At 45.4% G+C, this 21,634-nt stretch overlaps 1 protein-coding gene across 1 annotated transcript in view; it reads left to right on the forward strand.

The window, feature by feature from the left end:
- The first annotated feature begins 753 nt into the window (after positions 1–753).
- Positions 754–21,634, forward strand: part of SLC35G1 (solute carrier family 35 member G1) — a 28,622-nt gene continuing 7,741 nt past the window's right edge. The window contains exon 1 of the mRNA XM_081953570.1: positions 754–1,075. Within this exon, the coding sequence (XP_081809696.1) occupies positions 778–1,075 (298 nt within the window). The 5' untranslated portion in view covers positions 754–777. The remainder of the gene's footprint in view (positions 1,076–21,634) is intronic.

Below are 21,634 nucleotides of genomic sequence, written 5' to 3' on the forward strand. Positions count from 1 at the left end.
AAGTGCTAATTAAATTAAATTAAATTAAATTAAATGCCTTAATCCCATCACCCTGGAGCTGAAGGGAGGAAACTCTTTGTTATGTAGAATAGACTGGCTTGGGCATTTTAATGCCCCATTAAGAAAAGTGGGGGCATTGTTTTTAAGATTGCAAAAATTGTGAGTTTTGGATGGATTTCTATCACTAGTGTGGGAGCTGCCAAATTTTTTTGTATATCCCCTTACCTTTCCCCATATATGTATAAAAACCAATGATTTTTTGGGGGGGGGAAAGTGGGGGCAATTAAGAGTGTTTCCTGCCTAAAAACATATTTCTCCATTTCTGATCCAGTGAAATATAATATTCTGCCTTTTCAATATTTCCTAGGATATTTCATTTTTCTAGGAGAGGGGTGTGTGTGTGCTAACTTCCAACAGGGCTTCAGCTCCCTACAATTTTTCCAGCAAACATGGGGAATTCTGGGAGTTGAAGTTCCACACAGCTTTCACCGGCTACGGGATTCTGGGAACTGAAGTCCATCTAATCTTTAAGAGCTGCCCAATTCGAAAAGCACTGACTTAATAACTGATATTCTCAAATATTCTCTTTCAAATTTAACTCCAGAGTCCACCTTTCCGTTGTCGGAGCTGGAAAGCAGAAGGGAACCCTCCCATTCAAGGGCGACCCTGTGGTAAACACCCCGCCGTTGGCCCGCCGCCCGCCAATAAACTCCCCGTGGGAACCAGCCGGCCTCGCCCACGGGACGGCGGGAGGCGGCGCCAAACCGGCCTTGACGCATGCGCACTAAAGTTGCCGGCTCCTCGCCGGACGGAGCCGGCAGGCAGTTTGAAGCGATCCTAATGGTGCAGGATCAAGGCGGCGGGGAAGAAGCCGCCGGCCCCACCGCCGGAGGAGCAAAGGCAGCGGAGCGATGGGAGCTCAGGCGGAAAGAAGCCGGGACCCGGGAAGAAGAGGAGGAGGACGGAGGTGCCCCGGAGCAGCCTTGCCCTTCTCAGGTTCACGACATGGAAGCGACGGGCGCTGCCAAGCCGGGCGACGGCAGCTCCTGCCCCTGGACCTGCTTCAGGATGCTCGGTGGGTGACTGAGGAGGCAAAATGCCGGTGGCTTTTCGGTGACCTGGTTTAGCCCCCACTCCCCATCCCTGCGCTCTTCTCCTTGCGCTTCTGCCCTTGATCTCCAGCCGGGGTTGCCGAGAGAAACAGCGCTCTTTTTTAGGTGCCCTCCGGCTAAGGCGAGGCTGAGCCGCCGCCGCTTCTGCCCGGGAGACGGGCGAGTTGCTGTCCGGGCGACGGGCGAGTTGCAGCCCGTGCCCGAAGAAATGCCCGCCCGCCTGCCTCCCCTCCCCGCCTCCTACAACTTTGGAAAAGTCCCGTTAAAACAATTCGGACGGGGCTCCCCCAAAGGAGTAAAAGGAGGATCTTAAACGTTGAATTAAAAAAAAGAGAGATGGAGAGGTTTCTCTTTGGTTCTTTGAGAATAATAAAACAAGCACCACAAACCCCCAAAAAACCAACAACAAACAACCCATTTATGAGTGGATCGTCTAGACTGCTAGGATTAAAATGCCACTCCAATGCTTCCCAGTGTTTTGTAGCACTTTCCTCCTGGAAGCCTCGCAGAGCTCTGCATTTTGTAGATTTTCATTTTTCACTTTTATCTAATATAAAAATGTGCTGTCCTTTTTGTTCTGAAAATGTTGGGAAGGGGGAGGGTTTCTATCAGTCCTGAATCTGTATTTTACTGTAATCCATTTATTCAGTACTCATGCTCAGAACTACAATAGTTTAAACAGGGTTTAGTGTCCCTGCTTCACACAAAGTAGTAAACAGAAACCTTCCTTTAACTGTGTAAACAACTCATCTCACTTAATTTAATACGTGACCTTATTCCTTAATGTGTCTCATCCTTCTAATGGAAAAAAATGTTTGTTTGGAATCGGAAAGCTTTAGTTCCAAATTACCGTAAAAGTTACGTTTACTATTATTTAATTTGTAACCTAAGTTTACACATGTTATCTTATTTAATGGGTTTGGAAACAACCCAGAGTCACTTAGGTGGGATCTACAGTAATATGGAATATGTTACAGAATAATGGTATTGAGTAGCCTGTATTCTTATTCTTCATAAATATAATTATTTGCATACATTTACATTCATATGCATGCATATATATGTACATATTGATGGCCAAATATGGCTTTTTCAGGCTCGTGGCTCGGTGTGCATATTTCCCAATGAGACAAACTGAGACAGGAAGATCATTTTATTATAATTTATCAGAATATTCAAGACAAAAGGGATTCCTCATTCAAAGAGGGAACCCCAATCTTTAGTTTACATCCCCTTTTATAATTAACATAACAAAGAAACCTGAAAGAGGAAAGTTGATTGGACAGGATAATAGCATACATGTTTATTAAAATGAGATCTGAAGGAGAATAAATTGTAAGGAGAAAGGTTGTTTAGGGTTCACAAGAGATAAGCCGGACCCCAATTTGTACTAACAAACTTTTCTTATCTGGAGCTAGTCCCCAGCTTGTTTATTAGTTTAGGACTGTTAAAAGCTAATAAATCTTGAACATCACTTTAAAAGAATGAATATAAATCAGATTAAAATACAAATTAACTATGTTAGTTAACAAATAACAAAACCCATGTTATTTGCCCCTCAATAACACACACACATACACATACCCATGCAAATTCACACAAGTATATATTTTTGTAATAAAATTTTATTGGTTTTTCAAGATTTATAGGGAAAAGGGTAAATGGACAGGTATACAAATTTTGGCAGTTGCAAAATGTGTGAGGCCCCCCTCCCTCCATACCCATAGTATACATTTATATATAATGCATTAGTATATAATTGATTACAATCAGCATATTAGTTCTATTATTAAATTCAATCAAATTAAACATTACAGTATGAAATCCAAATATAATTCCATTTTCACTTTCGGTCAATTTATAATAATATGATTTTCTTGTTTATTTTTGTGATCTGAGTCTTCTTGCTATTGCCCCATCTCCCTCCACTGGCAGAGCTCTGGCCCCTCCCGTGTCCTGCGTGACCGTTGTAGTGTCTGGTGTTTTCTCTAGGAGTGTTTTATTTTTTTCCATAAAGGCCTGCGCCTCTATGGGTGAATTAATTCTGATTCTTGTCTCCTCCCAGAATATCAGCATACCTTCAGGCATCAACCATCTAAACCACACCCCTTTCTGGTATAATTTATTCGCTAATTGCGAATAATTTTTTCTTTTTTCTCTAATCTTCTTAGGGATCTGCTTCAGAATGGTTATCTCCATATCATGATATGTCAATGCTTGCCCCCTTTGTACACCCAGAATTTCATCTCTTGTGCTTTTTCTAAGGAATTTAATGTGAACCTCCCTGGGTACATTGTGTGTTCTAGCATAAGCTGAGTTCACTCTATAAACCAGGTCTATATCCCACCCCATCTGTTGTTTTTCTTTGTGTGTGTAGTCAGCCAGAATGTTTGTCATGATGTCCCTTATATTTTCCCCATCTTCTTCTATAACATTTTGAAATCTAAGATAATAGGACATTCTCTCAAATTCTAATTTCATCTGTTGGATGTCAAGATCTTTGTTCCCTTTCTGCACAGCTTCCACCCCCCCCTCACCTCCTCCACCCCCCCTTCCACAAGATCCAGTCTCTGTGAGTTCTTATAAATTTGGGCTTGATTTTCTTTAATTTCATCTTTCATTTCCCTTAGCTGTTTCTTGATTTCCTCCTGGCCCTGTAAAATTTGTTGAAGCATTTGTTGAAAGTCCATCTCTATAGTCTTAGGTTGCATCAGTTCTGTTATCTTTGACTGTGTGGCTGGACTGGATGTTACAGATGTTGGAGCAGACGTGGCAAAGCCAGGTTTCCCAGGAGGTGGTCTTTTGGATGCCATCCTTTATAACATTAGAAGTTCAGTCCATATATAAGATAAACAGTTAGAAAAGAAGGGTAGCCAGGTGAGGTCCGGGAGCAGAAGAACCAGGCAGAAGAGAATCTCTCTAATAAGTCTGGCAATAGATGAAAGGTTTCCCCTAGAAAGTTCAAAAAATACCTATCCACAAGAGATTCCTCTGGGAGACACGGAGACAAAGACCGGAAGCCTGAATTTTAAAGGTGGAGTCAGGTTTCACAATTCATAAAGACAACGGAAGTGTGCCATCTTGCCCTGCCAGTTTTGGGCACAGAGGCATAACAAAGTTTTAAAAAAGTTCCAAAAGTCCACAAATCACAATAGAAAGTAAAATTAAGTTGAAAAGAAAATCATCTCAGCCTGGGTGAGGCTTCATTCGTTGGCTCTCCCCCCTCCTCCTTCCCCGGGGGCTGAGAGCAAAATTATTCCTAGCCGCTTGTCCAAGGGGGGGGGAAACCCCCCTCCCTCCAGCCGCGCCTCCAGAATACTCCGAAAGTTATTTTAAAGTTATTTTATAACTAATTCTTCGTGCAAAATAGGGCATGAAGAGAGAAGCAACCTCACCGCACCGCAGCTGCTTCCTTCAATTGCTTCATTCTCCAGACGGCTTTAGCGAGGCGCGAGGCGCAGAAACGCGAGGCGCCCTCCGAGCTAGCTCCCCGGTGCCTTGGGCGCGCGAGAGACCTCCCGCCGGCCGCCGCCGCTGCAGGAGCTCCCCGCGATGCCGCCCCTCCGGCAGGACCCCTCTGTGGGGTGTCCTGTGCCCCCCAAGGAGTGGGGAAGCCCACCGGAGAGCCGGAGCGGGCAAAGAGCTGCCCGTTGCCGCTGCCGCCGGAACCGGAACCACAAGTATATATATTTTAATTGATATTCAACCTAAGCATATTACTGTAGAAAAGAAGAAACTAATCTTTCACATTCAATTAGCTTTGTATATATAATGTACTAATTAATTTTTAAGGAATTCTAAGTCACAGGCAAAGAACAAATTATAACATTTTATATTAGAGCAGATCAACTTCTATTTCTTTTAGGAAATGCAATTATACTGTGTAAACTTTAACACCCAAATAAATCTTCATAGAATCTTCAGGTTTCGTTAAGCATCTCAGTATATACATAGTTCCTGAAGCCTCTTGGCATATAATTTTAATTTTTCTTACTGACACAATTATCCTTTCATTAAAAAAAACAGAGGGACCATTTTCATTGTTCTGTAAGGTTAGAATTTAAGAAATAATGTCCTGGCATATAGCATCTTTTTTTTAAACCTTGTGTGATACCTTTGAATAGCTTGGCTTCATTTTCAAATAGTAAATAAAATATCTGGATTGTACCATTTCAGACTGCAAGTGGAGACAGAGATGCTTTATTATCGTAAGCAAAAATGGCACCATCCTTCCTAATCCCATAATTGACAGTTTAATCTTGTTTGATAGTGATTGAGGACTATATCTGGTTTAAGCCTGACATATAAAGTAGTCCATACTTAACTACAATTGAGTCCAGAATTTTGGCCATAAGTCATTTCATTGCAATTGTTAAGTGGATCACAGTGTGACGTGACTTGATTTTTATGATCATTTGTACAATGGTCATAAGGCAAATCACCATGGTCATTAAGCAAAGCACATGGTCGTTCAGCAAATCCATTCTCTTGAATGGATAGTTTTTGCTGGAAACGGAAAATTTGTGGTGATGTGGGATCAGTGTGGGAAGCTGCAACTAGTTGTAAATGCGAGCCAGTTGCCAAGTGCTCAAAATACAACTGTGTAACTGCAAGTTCTCCTTCTCTCCCTCCCTCCCTTCCCTCTCTCTCTCTTTTGTAACTTTGTGGATGGGCTGTAAGTAACTTTTAGGGAGGCTCACTGTAACTTTGAACACTTATTAAGCGACCAATCATTAAACAAGAACTACTACTAGTAGCTTTGTTCGCTATTACCTGATACTGCTCTCCACTATGTAATATCTGTAAGAGGTAGTTTTATGTTTATACATAAACTTATATTGAATCTCTGCTGATCTGTGACCATACTAAAGATTTCACTTGCCATATCAAACCTTTCTATAAAATATGTATAGGTTGGAGTGTTTATGATTGAATACATTTCCTGTGTGAAGAAAACATATTTCGGATGCTTTCCTATGATTTTAGCATTTTGTGCTTTTATATGTAATAATTTATTCATTCATACACAAAAATATGTTAACTTCTTCCAATCTCTAGTCAGACTTGTTCCAGAGTAAAAATGACACCTCTGTTTCTCAGTGTAATTATGAAGTCAACTTGAATGTAAAATTCCTATCAAGGGTATAATGTTGCCTTTTCAATGCTGCATTGAAAGTTGATTATATTTTAAGATCCAATGTCAGTAGAACATTGTGCTTGGAAAATATTATCTTACTCCATTCTTAAAGTTTACATTGAAAGGACAGATAAAGCAAAAAGTGTAGCAATTTTCTGAGCTTGATAAAAAAACAGCTGAATAAGAAACTCCTTTATTTTATTATTTATTTTGGCAGTGTGAAGCAATAGCATAGGCTTTCATCTGAGAAAATATTAGCAAATAGATTAATCTGACAGAATGAATAAAAAGAGCATGCAGATGCTGCATAGAGCTGAGTGAAAGGAATTCTGGGAACTGAAGTTCACACATTTTCAAGTGCTCAAAGTTGAGAAACATTGCTATAGAATACTACAGAAGTGTGTGGGAATCATGCTGCGGAATCATGCTGTGGAATGATGAAGCGGAAGAGGCTGTGGATGAAGAAAAGGGCACATAAAATACTGCTGCAAAAATGAGGATTAGAGGAAGATGTATAATGTGTATACAGAGAAAGCAATAGTTTAGAACAGAGTTCCCCAACTATTCTGGCTTTGTGGGCTGGCGGGGCAGGGGAGAGGGGATGGTTCTGTGTGAGCAACTGAGTGCACATGCATAACTTCATTTGCACAAGTGGCAGGCACATACTCGCCCATTGCTGATGCAAGTGGAGACGTGAGTGGATGCTTGCCCAATGTATCCATGGCCCGGTTCCAAACAGCTCACAGCCCAGTAGTGGGCTGCGGCCCGTGGGTTGGGGACCCCGGGTTTAGAAGAACATTTAATGAGAACAGGGAGTGATTAAGATTCAAAGAGGTGCAAAAATTGAGCAACTTTGATGGAAAATAAGTTTTAGAAGTAAGTGAAGCAACTCCCAGAAAATGGAATAAAATTGGAATGAAACTGAAATGAAGAAATCCTGGAAGAGTGATATACTGAAGAAATGGAATTGAAACACTGGCTGACCTCCATTGTTCCCCCCTCCTCTTAGCCCTGTATCAGGAGGAGGGGCAGTTCTTCCTCACCTCCGCTGGCCAGCTGCAGCTGTGTGTACTTTTCTCCTGAAGCCTCTGGGCTTCCCAGCTGCAGCTGTGTTCCATCTGTCCCTAACTCAGCCAACCGCTTGTCCGGTCGTTCCTCCTGTGATTGCTTCGCAGTACTAGGCCTTACTACTCCTGTCTCAGAGCCTCGGTAAACCTCCTGACGTTCCTCAACATTCCCATCTAATGTGCCAGGAACTGGCTCTTCCTCATCCGAACGAGTATCTGGGGATCCGTCCGGAGAAGCCATTACATTGAGTGTCTGCAGGCAACAATGAAGCATGGTGCAGGTTCCTTGCAAGTTTGAGGCAGCATTTCTGCAAATGGACTAGGACCGTGATGGTGAAACTGTGGCACGCGTGCCACAGGTGGCACTCAGTGCCCTCTCTGTGGGCATGCGAGCCACTGCCCCAGCTCACCTCCACTGCGCATGCACAGCCAACTTGTTTTTGGGTCTCTGCCACTCATGCTCGGAGGGCAGGGTGCATGTGGGAGACGCACGTGCAAGTGGGGGGGGTCATATGCGCAAGCACAGGGTGCACATGGGATTGCGCACTCATGCGCTGGGGGCGCACATGCATTGCATTATTGGTGTACACACACACACACACACACACACTTTCGGCACACAACTACAAAAAGGTTAGCCATCACTGGACTAGGAGATCAAGATCAATGATTTCCTCAATGCTGAGAAATACAGACAGATGATTTATCCATCATGCCATACCATCAGAGAAGCACGTGATTGGCCCCATATTTATTTTGCAGCAGGACAATAACCCCAAACATACAGCCAATGTCGTTAAGCATAAAGAAGTACAAGAAATCCTGGAAATGAATGTTTGCTCCCCTGTCCTGAGCCGTGCTCTTAACATCATAGAGTCTGTTTGGGATTACCTGAAGAGACAGAAGGGTTTGAGGCAGCCTCCAATCCCAGAAGATCCGTGGTTAGTTCTCCAAGATGTTTGGAACAACTTTGAAGGAACCTTGATGAGTTCCTTCAAAAAATGGATGCAAGTGTACTCGAAAGAATTGATGCTATTTTGAAGGCAAAGGGCGATCACCCCAAATATTGATTTGATTTGGATTTCTCTTCTGTTTATTTACTTTCTGTTTTGTTAATTAATAAAAAATAAACGATTGACACTTCTATTTCTGAAAGCATTTTTAATCTACATCATTTTTGCACAACTGCCTAACGCTTTTGTACAGTACTGTATCTGTTGGTAACGTGTGAGTTTTCTTTTTGTTAACTGTAGCAACAGGTACTCAAGGCTTTTGATAGGGAAGTAAGTTTCAAAGGCTTTTACCATATGGCAAGGTTTTCTGACGTTGGCAGTTTAAGATGCAAGAACTTCAATTCCCAGAATTCCACTGCCAGCCATGCAGTCTGGGGAATTCTGGGAGTTGAAGTCCATGTGTCTTAAAATTGCTAAGGTCAGGAAACTCTGCCATATTGTACTTCAGAGAAAGAGGCTTGGACCTGCAGTTCCTTGGATTGTGATCTACTTTAACCATTCCGCTATTGATTTTGGCATCTTGTTTTTCTAATAACCGAATAGACTGGCTAAACATTAACCTGATGTTTTATTCTTCAAGGTCAGCCTGGTTTGTATTTCTTTCATCAGCTGTAGTTCATTTTGAGCATTCCTACTTTAATATAATATGAAAATAAACAGTACCCATTAATGTGTGGCTTTATTGTATAATGAGAAAACTAGGAAAATAATGCAATTGAGATCAAAACAAGTTTGCAGTGGGTATAATTAATCAGATGTCAAATGGTCGATCTGTTCCTGTACGAGCAATCCAGATTGAAATGACTGTGATTAAACTGAGATGTGCACGTGCAATTCTAGTTGTAATATGCTGGCGATATGGGGGGTGTATTGTGCACTGCTTTGATTATTATTATTATTATCATTATTATTATACGATTGTATCACAGCAGCCAGTTGTTTCGCCGGATTTGGCATTGATTACTAGTCGGGCCCCACCCAGGGGCCTGGGACGTTGTAACGTATTTTCGTAATATACGTGCAGATCCAAGCAGTGCAGCTTTTTGCATTTGACTGATGGTGATTTTGTCAAGTTTTAACTGTTTTAAATGTAATTCCAGTGCTTTTGGAATAGCACCCAGTGTGCCGATTACCACTGGAATTATCACTGCTGGTTTGTGCCATAATCATTGAATTTCAATTTTTAAGTCCCGGTATTTCACGATTTTTTCATGTTCCTTCTCGTCGACCCTGCTATCACCTGGTATTGCAATGTCTATGATTGTAACCTTATTTTTCTCAACCAGTGTGATGTCTGGTGTGTTATGCTATTATTGTTGTTGTTGTTGTTGTTGTTGTTGTTGTTGTTTATTGTTTATTATTATTTTGTATTAGTGAGAAAGAATGAGTTGGACAGAGAGATAACTGGTGGTTGGAAGAAGTCTGAATTTATTATGGAGAAGGTACAGTCTGTGTAAGTAGGTTAAGGGCCATGCTGTTTGCAACTACAGCATTTTAAATAAAAAAAACTATGCATGTGAGTGGGAGCTCACTGCTTCTTTTTCCCAACTGAATGTAGTTGAAATGCAGGGTGACATGTGTGTATGTATTTGATTTATTTTCTGCTCATCTTGTTTTGAAGTAACTCTGGGCGGCTTAAAGGCATTAAAACCATGAAATATAAATATTTCTAAAATGATAAAAGTGGAATTACAATTAAGATAGAATTATAGTTGAAAGATAGGGAGGGAGGGAGGAGAATGTGTAGGCAGGGATGTAATTGCTCACCACTGGTTTAGAGGATGAGATGTTTCATTTCTTCCTATATGTTCCAATAGCGACTCCTTATCACATCAATGTTAAGATTTTATTTTAAAATAATCTTAAATACTGTTCAAATGCAAGAAAAAACTCTGACTTCAGACCACAAATGAGCCTGAAATTTCGGCCGTAAGTCAAGACACAGCATGATTGGACTTTTATGCCCATTTTTATGATGCTCATAAAGCAAGTCACTGTGATCATTAAGCAAACCGATTCACGGTTGTTAAGTGAATTGATCATACCCAATGGGTGTTTTTCAGCTGGAAAATGGCAATAAAAGGTCACAAATCCCAGGCACATGATTGTAGAACCCAGCAACTGGTCACAAATGTGAGCCAGTTGCTGAGCACTCAAAATGCCATCTCATGACCATGGGAGTGCAGTCACAACTTCGAGGACAGGTCATGCATACTGTACCTTTTAAGAATCAATTGTAACTATGAACAGTTGTTAATCATAAGTCAAGAACTTTTTGTATCAGGTCTTTCAAACATCAAATCTCTCTTAAAGAACAATTAGGCTCATTTTAAACAATTCGGATATAAATTTATTATCCAATAAGTCTCCAAATGCAACAATCTTCTAAGCTAAACAAAAAGGTAGCCTGTTTTGAGTTAAGCTCGCCTCTTAGTGCAGGGGTGAAATCAACTTACCTTCGCTACCAGTTCACAAATGTGAGCGAGTGTGCTTGAGCGCTCACTTTGCTTGCATGTGCCACCTCTGCGTATGCGCAGGACCTTCCGTGCATGCACAGAGCATCAAAAACGGGACGTGATGATGTCCGGGTGGGTGGGTGAATGGAGCCTCCCGCTGCCACCACTATCAGTTTGCCCAAACCGGATAGAACTGGCTGAATAGCACCATTGTCTTAGTGACTTCATATGGTAGACACCTTCAAGTATGGAACTGATTTGCTTTTGCCTGCTTCTTTATTTTTTTTACTTGTTTGTTTGTTTGTTTGTTTATTGGATTTTTATGCCGCCCTTCTCCCAAAGGACTCAGGGCGGCATACAACATTTAAAAAAACACATATTACAAAAGTTAAAAAGGAAATTAGATAGAGTATCCAAAAACAAGCCCAATTAATATTGACAATAACATTTTAAAAATTAGATTAAAATTAACAATTAAATCAATCATTTATTTTATTTTGTTCAGGCCAGGTCGGCTTGCTGGAAAAGCCAACTTTTTAGGGCGTGTCGGACGGACCGGAGATCGGGGATTATGTGAAGCTCCGGGGGCAGCTCATTCCAGAGGGAAGGCGCTCCCACAGAGAAGGGTCTCCCCCTGGGGATCTCTAGCTGACACTGTGGCTGATGGCACCCTGAGGAGGCCAACTCTGTGGGATCGCACTGGACAGTGGGATGCTACTGGTGGCAGTAGGTGGTCTCGCAGGTACCTTGGGCCTAAGCCATGGAGCGCTTTAAAGGTCATAATTAGTACCTTGAATCGCACCCGGAAAACAACTGGCAAACAGTGCAGGCCGCCTAAAAGGATGTAACATGGGAGTACCTAGGTACCCCCATGATAACCCGTGCGGCCGCATTCTGGACCAGCTGAAGCCTCCGGGTGCTCTTCAAGGGCAGCCCCCCTCTACATGGGACTTCCCTTGGGACGCGCTCGAAGACTGCAGCTAGTCCAGAACGCAGCTGCGCGGGCTATTATGGGGAGTACTAGGTACTCCCACGTAACACCGCTCCTGCGCGAGCTGCACTGGCTGCCTGTGGTCTTTCGGGTGCGTTTCAAGGTGTTAATTACCATCTTTAAAGCGCTCCATGGCTCAGGACCTAGGTACTTGCAGGATCGCATCCTACCACACACTTCCCTGCGACCGATTCACTCTCACAGGGAAGGACTCCTCTGGGTGCCGTCCACTAAGCAATGCCAACGGGCGGCGCCTAGGAGTAGAGCCTTCTCTGTGATGGGCCCAACCCTCTGGAATGACCTCCCCCCCGATATCAGAACCACCACCGACTTCCGCTCCTTCCGACAAAAACTGAAGACTCCCCTGTTCCGTTTAGCCGGCCTGGCCCATTCATAGTCTTATTCTACCTCCTGGCAGATATTTTAATTGGGTACTTTTAGGGTTATTTAAATATCGTTTTTAACTGCTTTGCTTTATGTACAGTTTCTTATTGCCTCCTCTTTTATGTTTGTATTTTCTATTTATTGATGTGTTTTATCTGACTGTACACCACCCCGAGTCCCTTCGGGGAGAGGGGGCAGTATAAAAGTCCAAATAAAAGTAAAAGTAAAAAGTAAAATGTGTTTCAGTAGTCCAGGCGAGAAAGGACGAGGGCATGAGTGACTTCCTAGATTGATAAAATTCAAGTAATTATTTTTTATGGGAATCACCTGGGTAACCTATTGTCAGCATAAGATCTCCCCCAATCCATATTTGTGGTCAAAGGAGAAATGCTGCTAAACCATACCAATAGTCGTCGATTTTCCATAGAATGCGTTATCTTTCTTTTTTTAAAAAGAAAATAGGTCTTTTTATCCTCTGCTAATCTCAATGCTTTTATTTACATTAACTGCTGCATCTTCATTAACTGAATAAAGTTAACTGAATCTCTCCAATCCTGCCTCCCAAATAGACTGAACCTTTCAACCCGTCCTCTGTAGGAATAATAACACCATCCCTCCTGCAATTTTCAGATGCTGGAAAACAAACCGGCTCTGGTTTCCAAAAAGATTTCTACTCATCTCTCAAATGTAAATATCTGCACTTTACTACCAAACATAAGCATTTACTTTCAATTTATAAAAAAAAGATGTCACTGATCTGCCTGATAATTATGAGATTTTACAGCTGAACTGTCTATGTATTCAGAAGAACCCTAACCCTGGCAAGATTTAATGTTCCAACCACAATTTTTGAATGGAAATTACAGAATATCATATTGTGGGAAAGGAGTTCCTGAAACATGAACCCACATTTTGCTGTGCTACTCTTATTATAAAGATGCCTGTATGCAGTTATCAAGGAGAGAAGCCAGCTAGAATTAAGGCGATTTAAGGAGAATTTTATCAATCTATCCCCTGACAGTTAGAACTCCAACACTGGAAGTTTTTAAAAAGAGATTGGACAACCATTTGTCTGAAGTGGTATAGGACCATAATGGCGAACCTATGGCATGCGTGCCTGAAGTGACATGCGGAGCCATGTCGCCTAACATGCACGGTGTCGCCCGTTCCTCTTCTGGGTTTCTGGTGTGCATGCGTGTACGATGATCAGCTGGACTTTTTGTGTGCGGTAGCGCCGGAAACTGGAAGAGCTGGTCTTCCGTTTCTGGCACAAGCATGTGCACCGGCCAGCTGATTGTCATATGCACATGCGCGCCAGTACCCCGAGGAGTAGCTGGCTGGTGTGCATGCGTGCGCCAGAAACAGGAAGTTCATTTTCCACCACGCGCATGCCACCTGGGCAGCTCCTCTTCTGGGTTATGGCCCAGACGAGGGTGCGAAGCGTGTGTGCGCTCCCTTTGCAGCATTTGATGCAGAAACGGTTCGCCATCACTGGTCTAGGGTTTCTTGCCTGAACAGGACTAGAAGATCTCCAAGATCCCTACCAAGTCTGTTATTCTGTTATTCTGTCAGTTAACAAACCCCCGTTTAGTTTGATTTCCAGGTTAGCCAGATGCAGTTTATTTAACAATGTGATCAATGTGATTTTATTTCTCTGAACATTGCTAAGTTTTCTTTTGCTATTTGTATAATAGGCCACATTTTGGCCACACCAGTTTTATTATTATGCTTTACTGTGGTTTTTATTTGCTGCTCAGATGTGTTTTTGTTTTTGAATTGGTAAGTGACTGTAGTATCTTTCTGCCTGTCATTTTTGACTTCTGTTTTGTTTCTTGAGATTTGGACTAGTGCCAATGCATTGATTAAAAAAAACAGTGGATATTTATTACATTTGGCTAACTAGCTATCATATGGCACATTCAGATCATATTTCAGTAAAAAGGAACATGGGGTAAAATACAAAACATAGAATATAAAATCCTCAGACGTGTCTAAGTTGCAAATATAATTTTTTACTTCATTTGTCACAGAGAAGAAATCAGTGAAATCTCCATTATAGGCTCTGCTTTGACATTGTCACTATGTGTTGGATAGTTTGTTTTTTGGCCCACAGTCACAATTTGGTGACGGTATTTTGCTGCACTTATAGAGAGGCTTCTGCACATCTATCACGATCAGGGTAAATTTGGTTCTGTGTTGTCCATATCGCAAGGGGCTGGTCAAATCTAGGAGGCTTTTCCAAGATGCAGAGAAAGCTTCAACATTGTGGAGGGCAGTCTTTTATCCACCGTTGTTTTAATATGTTGAAATCATCTTTTACAAGTGCTGGATAGCTGGATGTCTAGATCTCAGCCTGTTTTCCTTCAAGCAGGCTACGTCGCTCAGTATTGGCAATTGGGAATTATCAATAATCTTCAGTTATTCTTGAAGAAGGGCCTTTTTTTTGGAATGCTGGAAAAAGGAGAGGAAATACATAGTTGAATGTGCCTATTTTTATATTCCAATGAAATCATTTGTCAGTTTGTGTGTGTCTGATGAGAAAAACAAAATAAAACACAACACATGAAGACCTCACCTAGATCAGATTAAAGAAATTATCAATTTAGGGCAGCATTTTATTATCGGATTACTCTATCAAGGGTATCAAACTGGCGGCCTGCAGGCCAGATGCATCACATCCTGGCTTGCAAAGGCAAAAACGGCACAATAAGTCACGTGACGCGATTAAGTTTCACGCCCATGACATAAATCTTCAAGTTGCCCCTCACAAAGCCTATAAACAATTGCTTCTTTTAAACAACTGCAATTTTTGACAAACGGATGTAAATGGCAAAAGTACTAAGCTAATGCATGACATAAGGTTACTACTCTTTTTACAATACAAAGTCTTTAAAGACTTTATCCCCAGCTTTATTTTATTGAATATATAAGAACTCAGGGACATTTGTAGAAAAGAGATCAAGAGTCCCATGCCCATATACAACATCAAGGATATACAAAAGGGGTGGAACTTGTGATTGCCATTTTGACTTTTTTTTTTAACCTCTCCACAGACCGCCTGTAAGAGATGCAGTACTTGGTTTTCATTTGTGGATATTGGAATAGATGCTAGGTCTACTGAATCATGATACTGTAAAAACCCACATTTGATTTCTCATAGGAAGCACAGTCATTAATCTTAAGCACATTATTATCATTAGTGATTCGAGATTCAGTCTTTTCAAAATGGAAAGTTCACTGCTGGTTGAAAGCTGATTTTAGCACCGATCTCCATGATCTGAAATGGCTAGGTCATGACCTCCTATATTTTGTCACCTTAGACTCACAGCTGTTCAGTATTAGAAAACAGTGATTCTCAAGTTTCAGGTTTAATTCCTCATTGCCTAGCAACTGACAGAAGCATCTTGCCAAATCATGCTTGGTTTAAGTCACTAAATCCTGAGACATATCTTCGGCTTGTTTAACCTTAGATGAACTAATCCATAACAGGGGAGGGAGAAAAAATTGCAAAGCAATTGAAATCCTAAGAGTACTGTATACAGTTCTTGGAAGCATCCAGGTCCCAAGAAAATCCTAGATTATCTTTTGTCTTCAGCAAATTCTTTAGAAAGAAATGTATAAGCTGTCGCAGAATTCCTTGTTTCTTTTTACTGTTGGGTGTTGGGCATGTATTAATTTCCTGGTCCTGACCACCCTGAGTCCTTGAGAAACTTGCCAGATTCTGTTAATGTAGCCTTGCAATAAAGGAGAATTAGTTCGTCTACTTGTGTTTCCTGACTGGTTTATTTGGGAGATCTGACATCAGTTTTGCAAAACTCAAGGTACAGACTTTTAACAGCTTGATTGATGTTGGTCCTTTCTAAGTTTCTTTCTCTGACCCTTAAGTCACTGGAGATTCTGGCCTCTGTTATCTGACGGCTTCCTAGGCAGCATCACTTCCCATCCTCCCCCAAGGTCACCCACACATTCCATTACAGTTAGCCAGAAAAGATGCTAACTCCTGAATTTTTGTTGCCACTATAAATAAGCAAGTTTTCCAGTAGAGTAGAGGGAGGGGTCACGCGAGGGTTTAACACAGCCTGATTGGTCCATTAGACTGAGAAAAAACTTCTTAACCTTCTGTCTCTCCTATTGGTTCCCAGTTTCCTCTCAGTCTTTTGGTCCAAGCACTGTGTTTGGTTCTCTAGACAGGAAAATTTGGCTAATTTCAACGAAATCTACTAGATAAGGTAAATTTGGACTTCTAATTTGATCAATTGATTATCCTAAACTTTAAATTTGGTGGCTGTGCCCAAATGGACGGTCTCGTGCCTGTCCTCAGCGGCCAGGGAGAGCCCCGTGGGGCGTTCTCTTTCCCTCCCTGCGGGCCAGGTGCCCGGACATATTCCTGGGTCTGCAGGCGTGCCGGGCGACCACTACAGCCCCAGGAGCCGGAAAAGCCGGCCGCAACGTCTCCAGTCGAAATCAGGCCGAATACACGCTGTAGCGCCGCCGAAGAGCGCTGAAAGACCGTTCGGCTACACATGGCCCCCCGACCAAGTATTTTTGCGCCAGCCTCCCTTCCGGAGCTGTGCGCACTCTGCAAAGGCCCCAGCGTTCCAGCAAGGCATGAGAGCGAGCCGCAGCCTCCTAAAAGACAAACTGCGGCTGGAAGCCGCCACGTGCGAGGGGCCGAAGATTTTAACGGAGGCTCCGCGCGCTCAAAGCGAGGAAGAGGGGCAATCTGAAGGCCACGCCAGAGACAGGGCCTACCTCCCCATTGGCTGACGACCTCCACGAGGCCCAGGGTGGCAGACACGTGACTGGGGCGATGGCGGTGCGTGCAGAGCCGGTGCAGGCCACCCCTGCCCAGGCCCCAGAAGACAGAGAGGTCCATCCTAACCAACCTGGGGTCAGGTCCTCTTCCTCTAGGCCTCAGGCAGCACAGAGGCCATCTCAGGCAACAGAGAGGGACGAACAGAGGCGCCAGAGAGCGTTGGAGAGGACCATCGCCAGGGCGGAGAAACAGGCCATGGCAGCTAGGCCCAGGTCCCGATCCAGGTCTCCAGTTGGGCCCAACAACGATCCTTCCCCCTCCCCTCAGAGGGGATTCAGTCCCTCTTCTCCCTCGGGGTCCCCTTCCAAATCATGCCAGAGCCCCAGGAGGTCTGAATCTCCTTCCATGCCAGAGTCTCCCGACCTGGTTGAGGCAGAGATGGCGGACCCCCTGGAAGGTTCTTCCAGGCATTTTCATTCAACTAAGGGTCTGGCCCCCTGGGGCCCGGATCATTATCAGGAGGACCTGGAGGATCTAGAACACCTCCCTGAAAACATTAGGAGATTTATTTCAGCAGCTATCTCCTGGGGCATTGCTCAGAGAGACAGGGCGCCTTACCACAGCAGGCCCTATTCCTATCATAGGTCTCGCTCAAGAGCCACCTCTCCCTCCCTGTTTAGCGAGGGCTCCACCCGGGGGGAGGACAGCCGTAATGACTTGGGATTCTCGGAAGACGAGGACTCTGCCCCCCCAGACTCCCCATCTTCATCGACTTTGCTGCCCCCGGCCATGTTCAAACTTTGTGGCATAAGGCCAGGAAGACCACCAAAATTGGAACCGGGGACCCTACGGTCCTGTCTCCAAGGGATCCCGACATGGCTATGTTCTCCAACACTGCTATGAACAAAGAGGAGATTCCAGCCCCCCCCCCCCTTGTTCCTGGAGGTGTTGAAGAAGCAATGGACCCGTCCTTCCAACTTTTCCACCCCGGGCAGCAACGACCGTCGCACCTATAACGTAGAACAGGCCTTTGCCCAAGAACTCCAGCTTCCATTTATTGACACTCCAATAGTGGCTCTCATCTCCTCCTCCCCTGTAGTGTCAGGGGACGCAGCAAATAAGATGAAGCCGGAGGATAAGCGGGCTGAGTTAATCCTACGCAAAAACTTCAACGCTTCCGCATGGGCGGTTAGAGCGGCAGCCGCAGCATCGTATTTTAACCGTACCACAGTGACGTGGCTCCACCAGCTCCAGGATCGAATTCCGATCCAGGGCGACCGTCTCCACCAGGACATTACAAAGATCCTAGCAGCTTCGCAGCATTCGGCCGATGCGACTGGACGCGCTTAAGTTCGCCTCCGGTGCCTTAGCCACATCTGTCTCCTCCCGTCGCCTCCTATGGCTTTGCAGTTGGCAGATGGACAATAAGACAAAGTGGAACTTAGCCGCAGCCCCCTATGCGGGACCCAACCTTTTTGGGGTGGCTCTGGATCCCATCTTGGTGGAAAACAAAGATAAAAAGGAAGTTATGCCTTCCACCGCCAAGAAACTGGAATCCCGTCCCCATCCGTACTGTAGGCCCCCCTTCAGGGCCCCTGACCATGAGCAGCAACAGTGATATCCTTCTTACAGGCAGGACAGGCATTATTCATGGCCTCCTTACCAGGACCGTAACAGGTTCCAGTCCCAGTCCAAATGGCCCTTCGTGGGGGAGGCGGCCGCCCCTTCCGCAGGGGGAAATGACTCAAATCCGAGCCCTCCCATCGGCGGCCGTCTGGCAATGTTTGCGGACCAATAGTACGGGATCACCACAGACGCCTGGGTCAGGGCCACTGTCCGGTTCGGCCTGAGGCTAGAGTTCCTCATCGACCCCCCGAGATTCTTCAGAACCTCCCCCCCCTCCAGAAACCCGGAGCGCCGCCGCCTGATGGATCTCGCCGTAAAACATCTGCTAGAGATCCGGGTGGTGGAGGCGGTTCCGGCCGCGAAATGTGAGTGGGGTTACTACTCCAACTTGTTTGTAGTTCCAAAGAGCTCGGGGGTTTGGAGGGCAATTCTGGACTTCAAGCGATTGAACCGGTTCCTTATATAGAGACGTTTCAAGATGTCTTCCCTGAAATCCATCCTTCAGGGCATTCGGCGGGGGGATTATCTGGCCTCGGTGGATCTGATGGAGGCCTACCTCCACATCCCCATCCTCCAGTCCCATCGCAAGTACCTTCCATTCTCCCATGGGGGGTGTCATCATCAATACCAAGCCCTCCCATTCGGTCTGGCCTCGGCCCCCCGCACCTTTACAAAAATCCTGACGTCCTCGTTCAGGCAGATTTCCTATCCAGGGCGAAGTCGGATCTTCGCCTCACCATTCGTTGTCTCCAGTCCTTGGGGTTTTCTGTCAACTTCTCCAAAAGCCATCTGTCCCCTTCCAATCAGATCCTTCACCTAGGAACAGTCATAAACTCATCTACAAGCTTAGTGACTCTTTCCCCGGACCGACTTGCAAGCCTTCGCCAATTTGTAACCAAGGTCAGGGCAAGAAGGTCAGTTTCCATCCTGACCTTATCACAACTTCTGGACAAGATGGTGTCCTGTATAGGGATAGTCCCCTGGGCCCGACTACACCTGCGGCTGCTTCAGTGGGCCCTGATCCTGTTCCAGAAGAAGAGGATGAGCAACTTCCTAAGGCCCCTACGCCTACTTGCGGACGTATGAGCGTCTTTTCGGTGGTGGCTATCACTGGCAGTGCAGAAGTGGGGCTCGTTCTGGAAGCCAGAAAGAGTGACAGTGACAACGGACACAAGCCTATTCGGCTGGGGGGCTGATGTCCGCCAACATGGCTCAGGGACAGTGGACAGCCTCGGATCTCAGCCACAACATAAACTGGCTGTAACTCAAGGCTGCGAGGCTGGCCCTGCGACACTTCAGCCAATACCTATGGGGTCAGCACGTCCTACTCCTGACGGACAATGTCGCCACAAAGGCGCACGTGAATTGGCAGAGGGGAACTCACTCCCAGGCTCTTTGACGGGAAGCGCAGACACTCGGCTTGTGGGCGGAGAGATATTTGGCCTCTTTGGTGGCGGAACACATCTCGGGAGTGTCCAACCGCCAGGCGGATTGGCTGAGCCAGGTGACTCTGGACAATGGCGAGTGGCAACTAGTGCCTGAACTATTCCAGAAGATCTGTCGGAAATTCGGCACTCCTCTAGTGGACTTGTTTGCCACTCCCAGCAATTCGCAGCTGCTTCGCTTCTTTTCCTGATTCCGGATGCCAACAGTGGAGGGCATGGACGCCCTCAGGAGCAGATGGCCTCCAGGCCTGCTTTATGCTTTCCCTCCCCTTCCCCTCATTCCGGGGACTGTCAGAAAGATAGTGGCAGAGAGGGCCCTCGTCATCTTGCTCGCCCCTTACTGGCCCAGGAGACCGTGGTTTGCAGACCTAGTCCAACTATCAGTTTCCGACCCTTGGAGAATCCCTCAGGGGGAAATTGCCTTGTGTCAGGGGGTCCTGAACCATCATGAACCCCAGTGGCTCCACTTAACCGCCTGGCACTTGAGCAGCGCCGGCTGAGGAAGGCGAAGCTTTCCTCAGGGGTCATAGCTACCATTGAGGCATCCAGACGACCTTCCACCACCAGAATCTATAACTCTACCTGGGTGGTGTTTGCCAAGTGGTGCTCTCCACTCGGCCTCAATCCCTCCAGGGCCACGGTTCCGAATGTCTTGGAGTTCCTGCAGAAAGGTTTAGAGGACGGTTTGTCCCATAATATTCTACGGCGCCAAGTGGCGGCCCTGGCCACGGTGCTAGGGGGGAGGATTCCCACACACTTTCACTTTTCCCCCTTGTAAAGCGATTCCTCAAAGGGACGGCGAATATCAGGCCGCCGCCGGTCCACAGATTCCCGACCTGGGACCTTCCCTTAGTCCTTAAGGCACTAACGGAAGCTCCGTTCATATGTGTATGCTCACCCTTAAGGTCGCTTTTCTGGTGGCTGTTACCTCGACTAGGCGCATATCAGAGCTGGGGGCGCTATCATCCCGAGACGATCTCTGTCTTTTCCACCAGGACAGGGTTGTCCTTCGCCTCGACCTGACCTTTCTCCCGAAGGTGAACACACCTTTCCATAGGGCCCAAGAGATCATCTTACCTAACTTCTGCCCTAATCCGTCGCACGAGAGGGAGCGTCTATGGTACTTATCTGAGGCGGATAGAGGGGACCCGCAAGACAGAGGCACTCTTCGTGTCTTTCCAGCCGGGGACTAAGGTTTCCTCCGCCACTATTGGCAGGTGGCTGCGACAGGCCATTGTCGCTGCTTATGAGGCTTCTGGTCAGGTTCCCCCTTTGGGTATTACGGCGCACTCCACCCATAGTGCTGCTACAACTGTGGCTTGGGCTACCAGGGCTCCGTTTGAGGACATCTGTCGGGCGGCCACCTGGGCTTCCCCGACTCCTTTCATATGCCATTACTGGCTAGATCTCGACGCCTCGGCTGAGACGTCCTTTGGCAGAGAGTCCTTCAGCGGGTGGCGGCTGTTCCTCCCCTGGGGCCCCAGTCTCCCCCCCCCCTGGGACGTAGCTTAGGTATGTCCCTCGCGTGACCCCTCCCTCTACTCTACTGGAAAAAGAATGTTGGTCTTACCTGAACGTGTCTTTTAAGTAGAGTAGAGAGAGGGGTCACATCCCGCCCTAGATAGTTAGGCAGGGACTGGGCAGGGG

This window comes from Natrix helvetica (assembly GCF_964273705.1).
Source record: "Natrix helvetica genome assembly, chromosome: 5".
Taxonomy (NCBI): Eukaryota; Metazoa; Chordata; class Lepidosauria; order Squamata; family Natricidae; genus Natrix; species Natrix helvetica.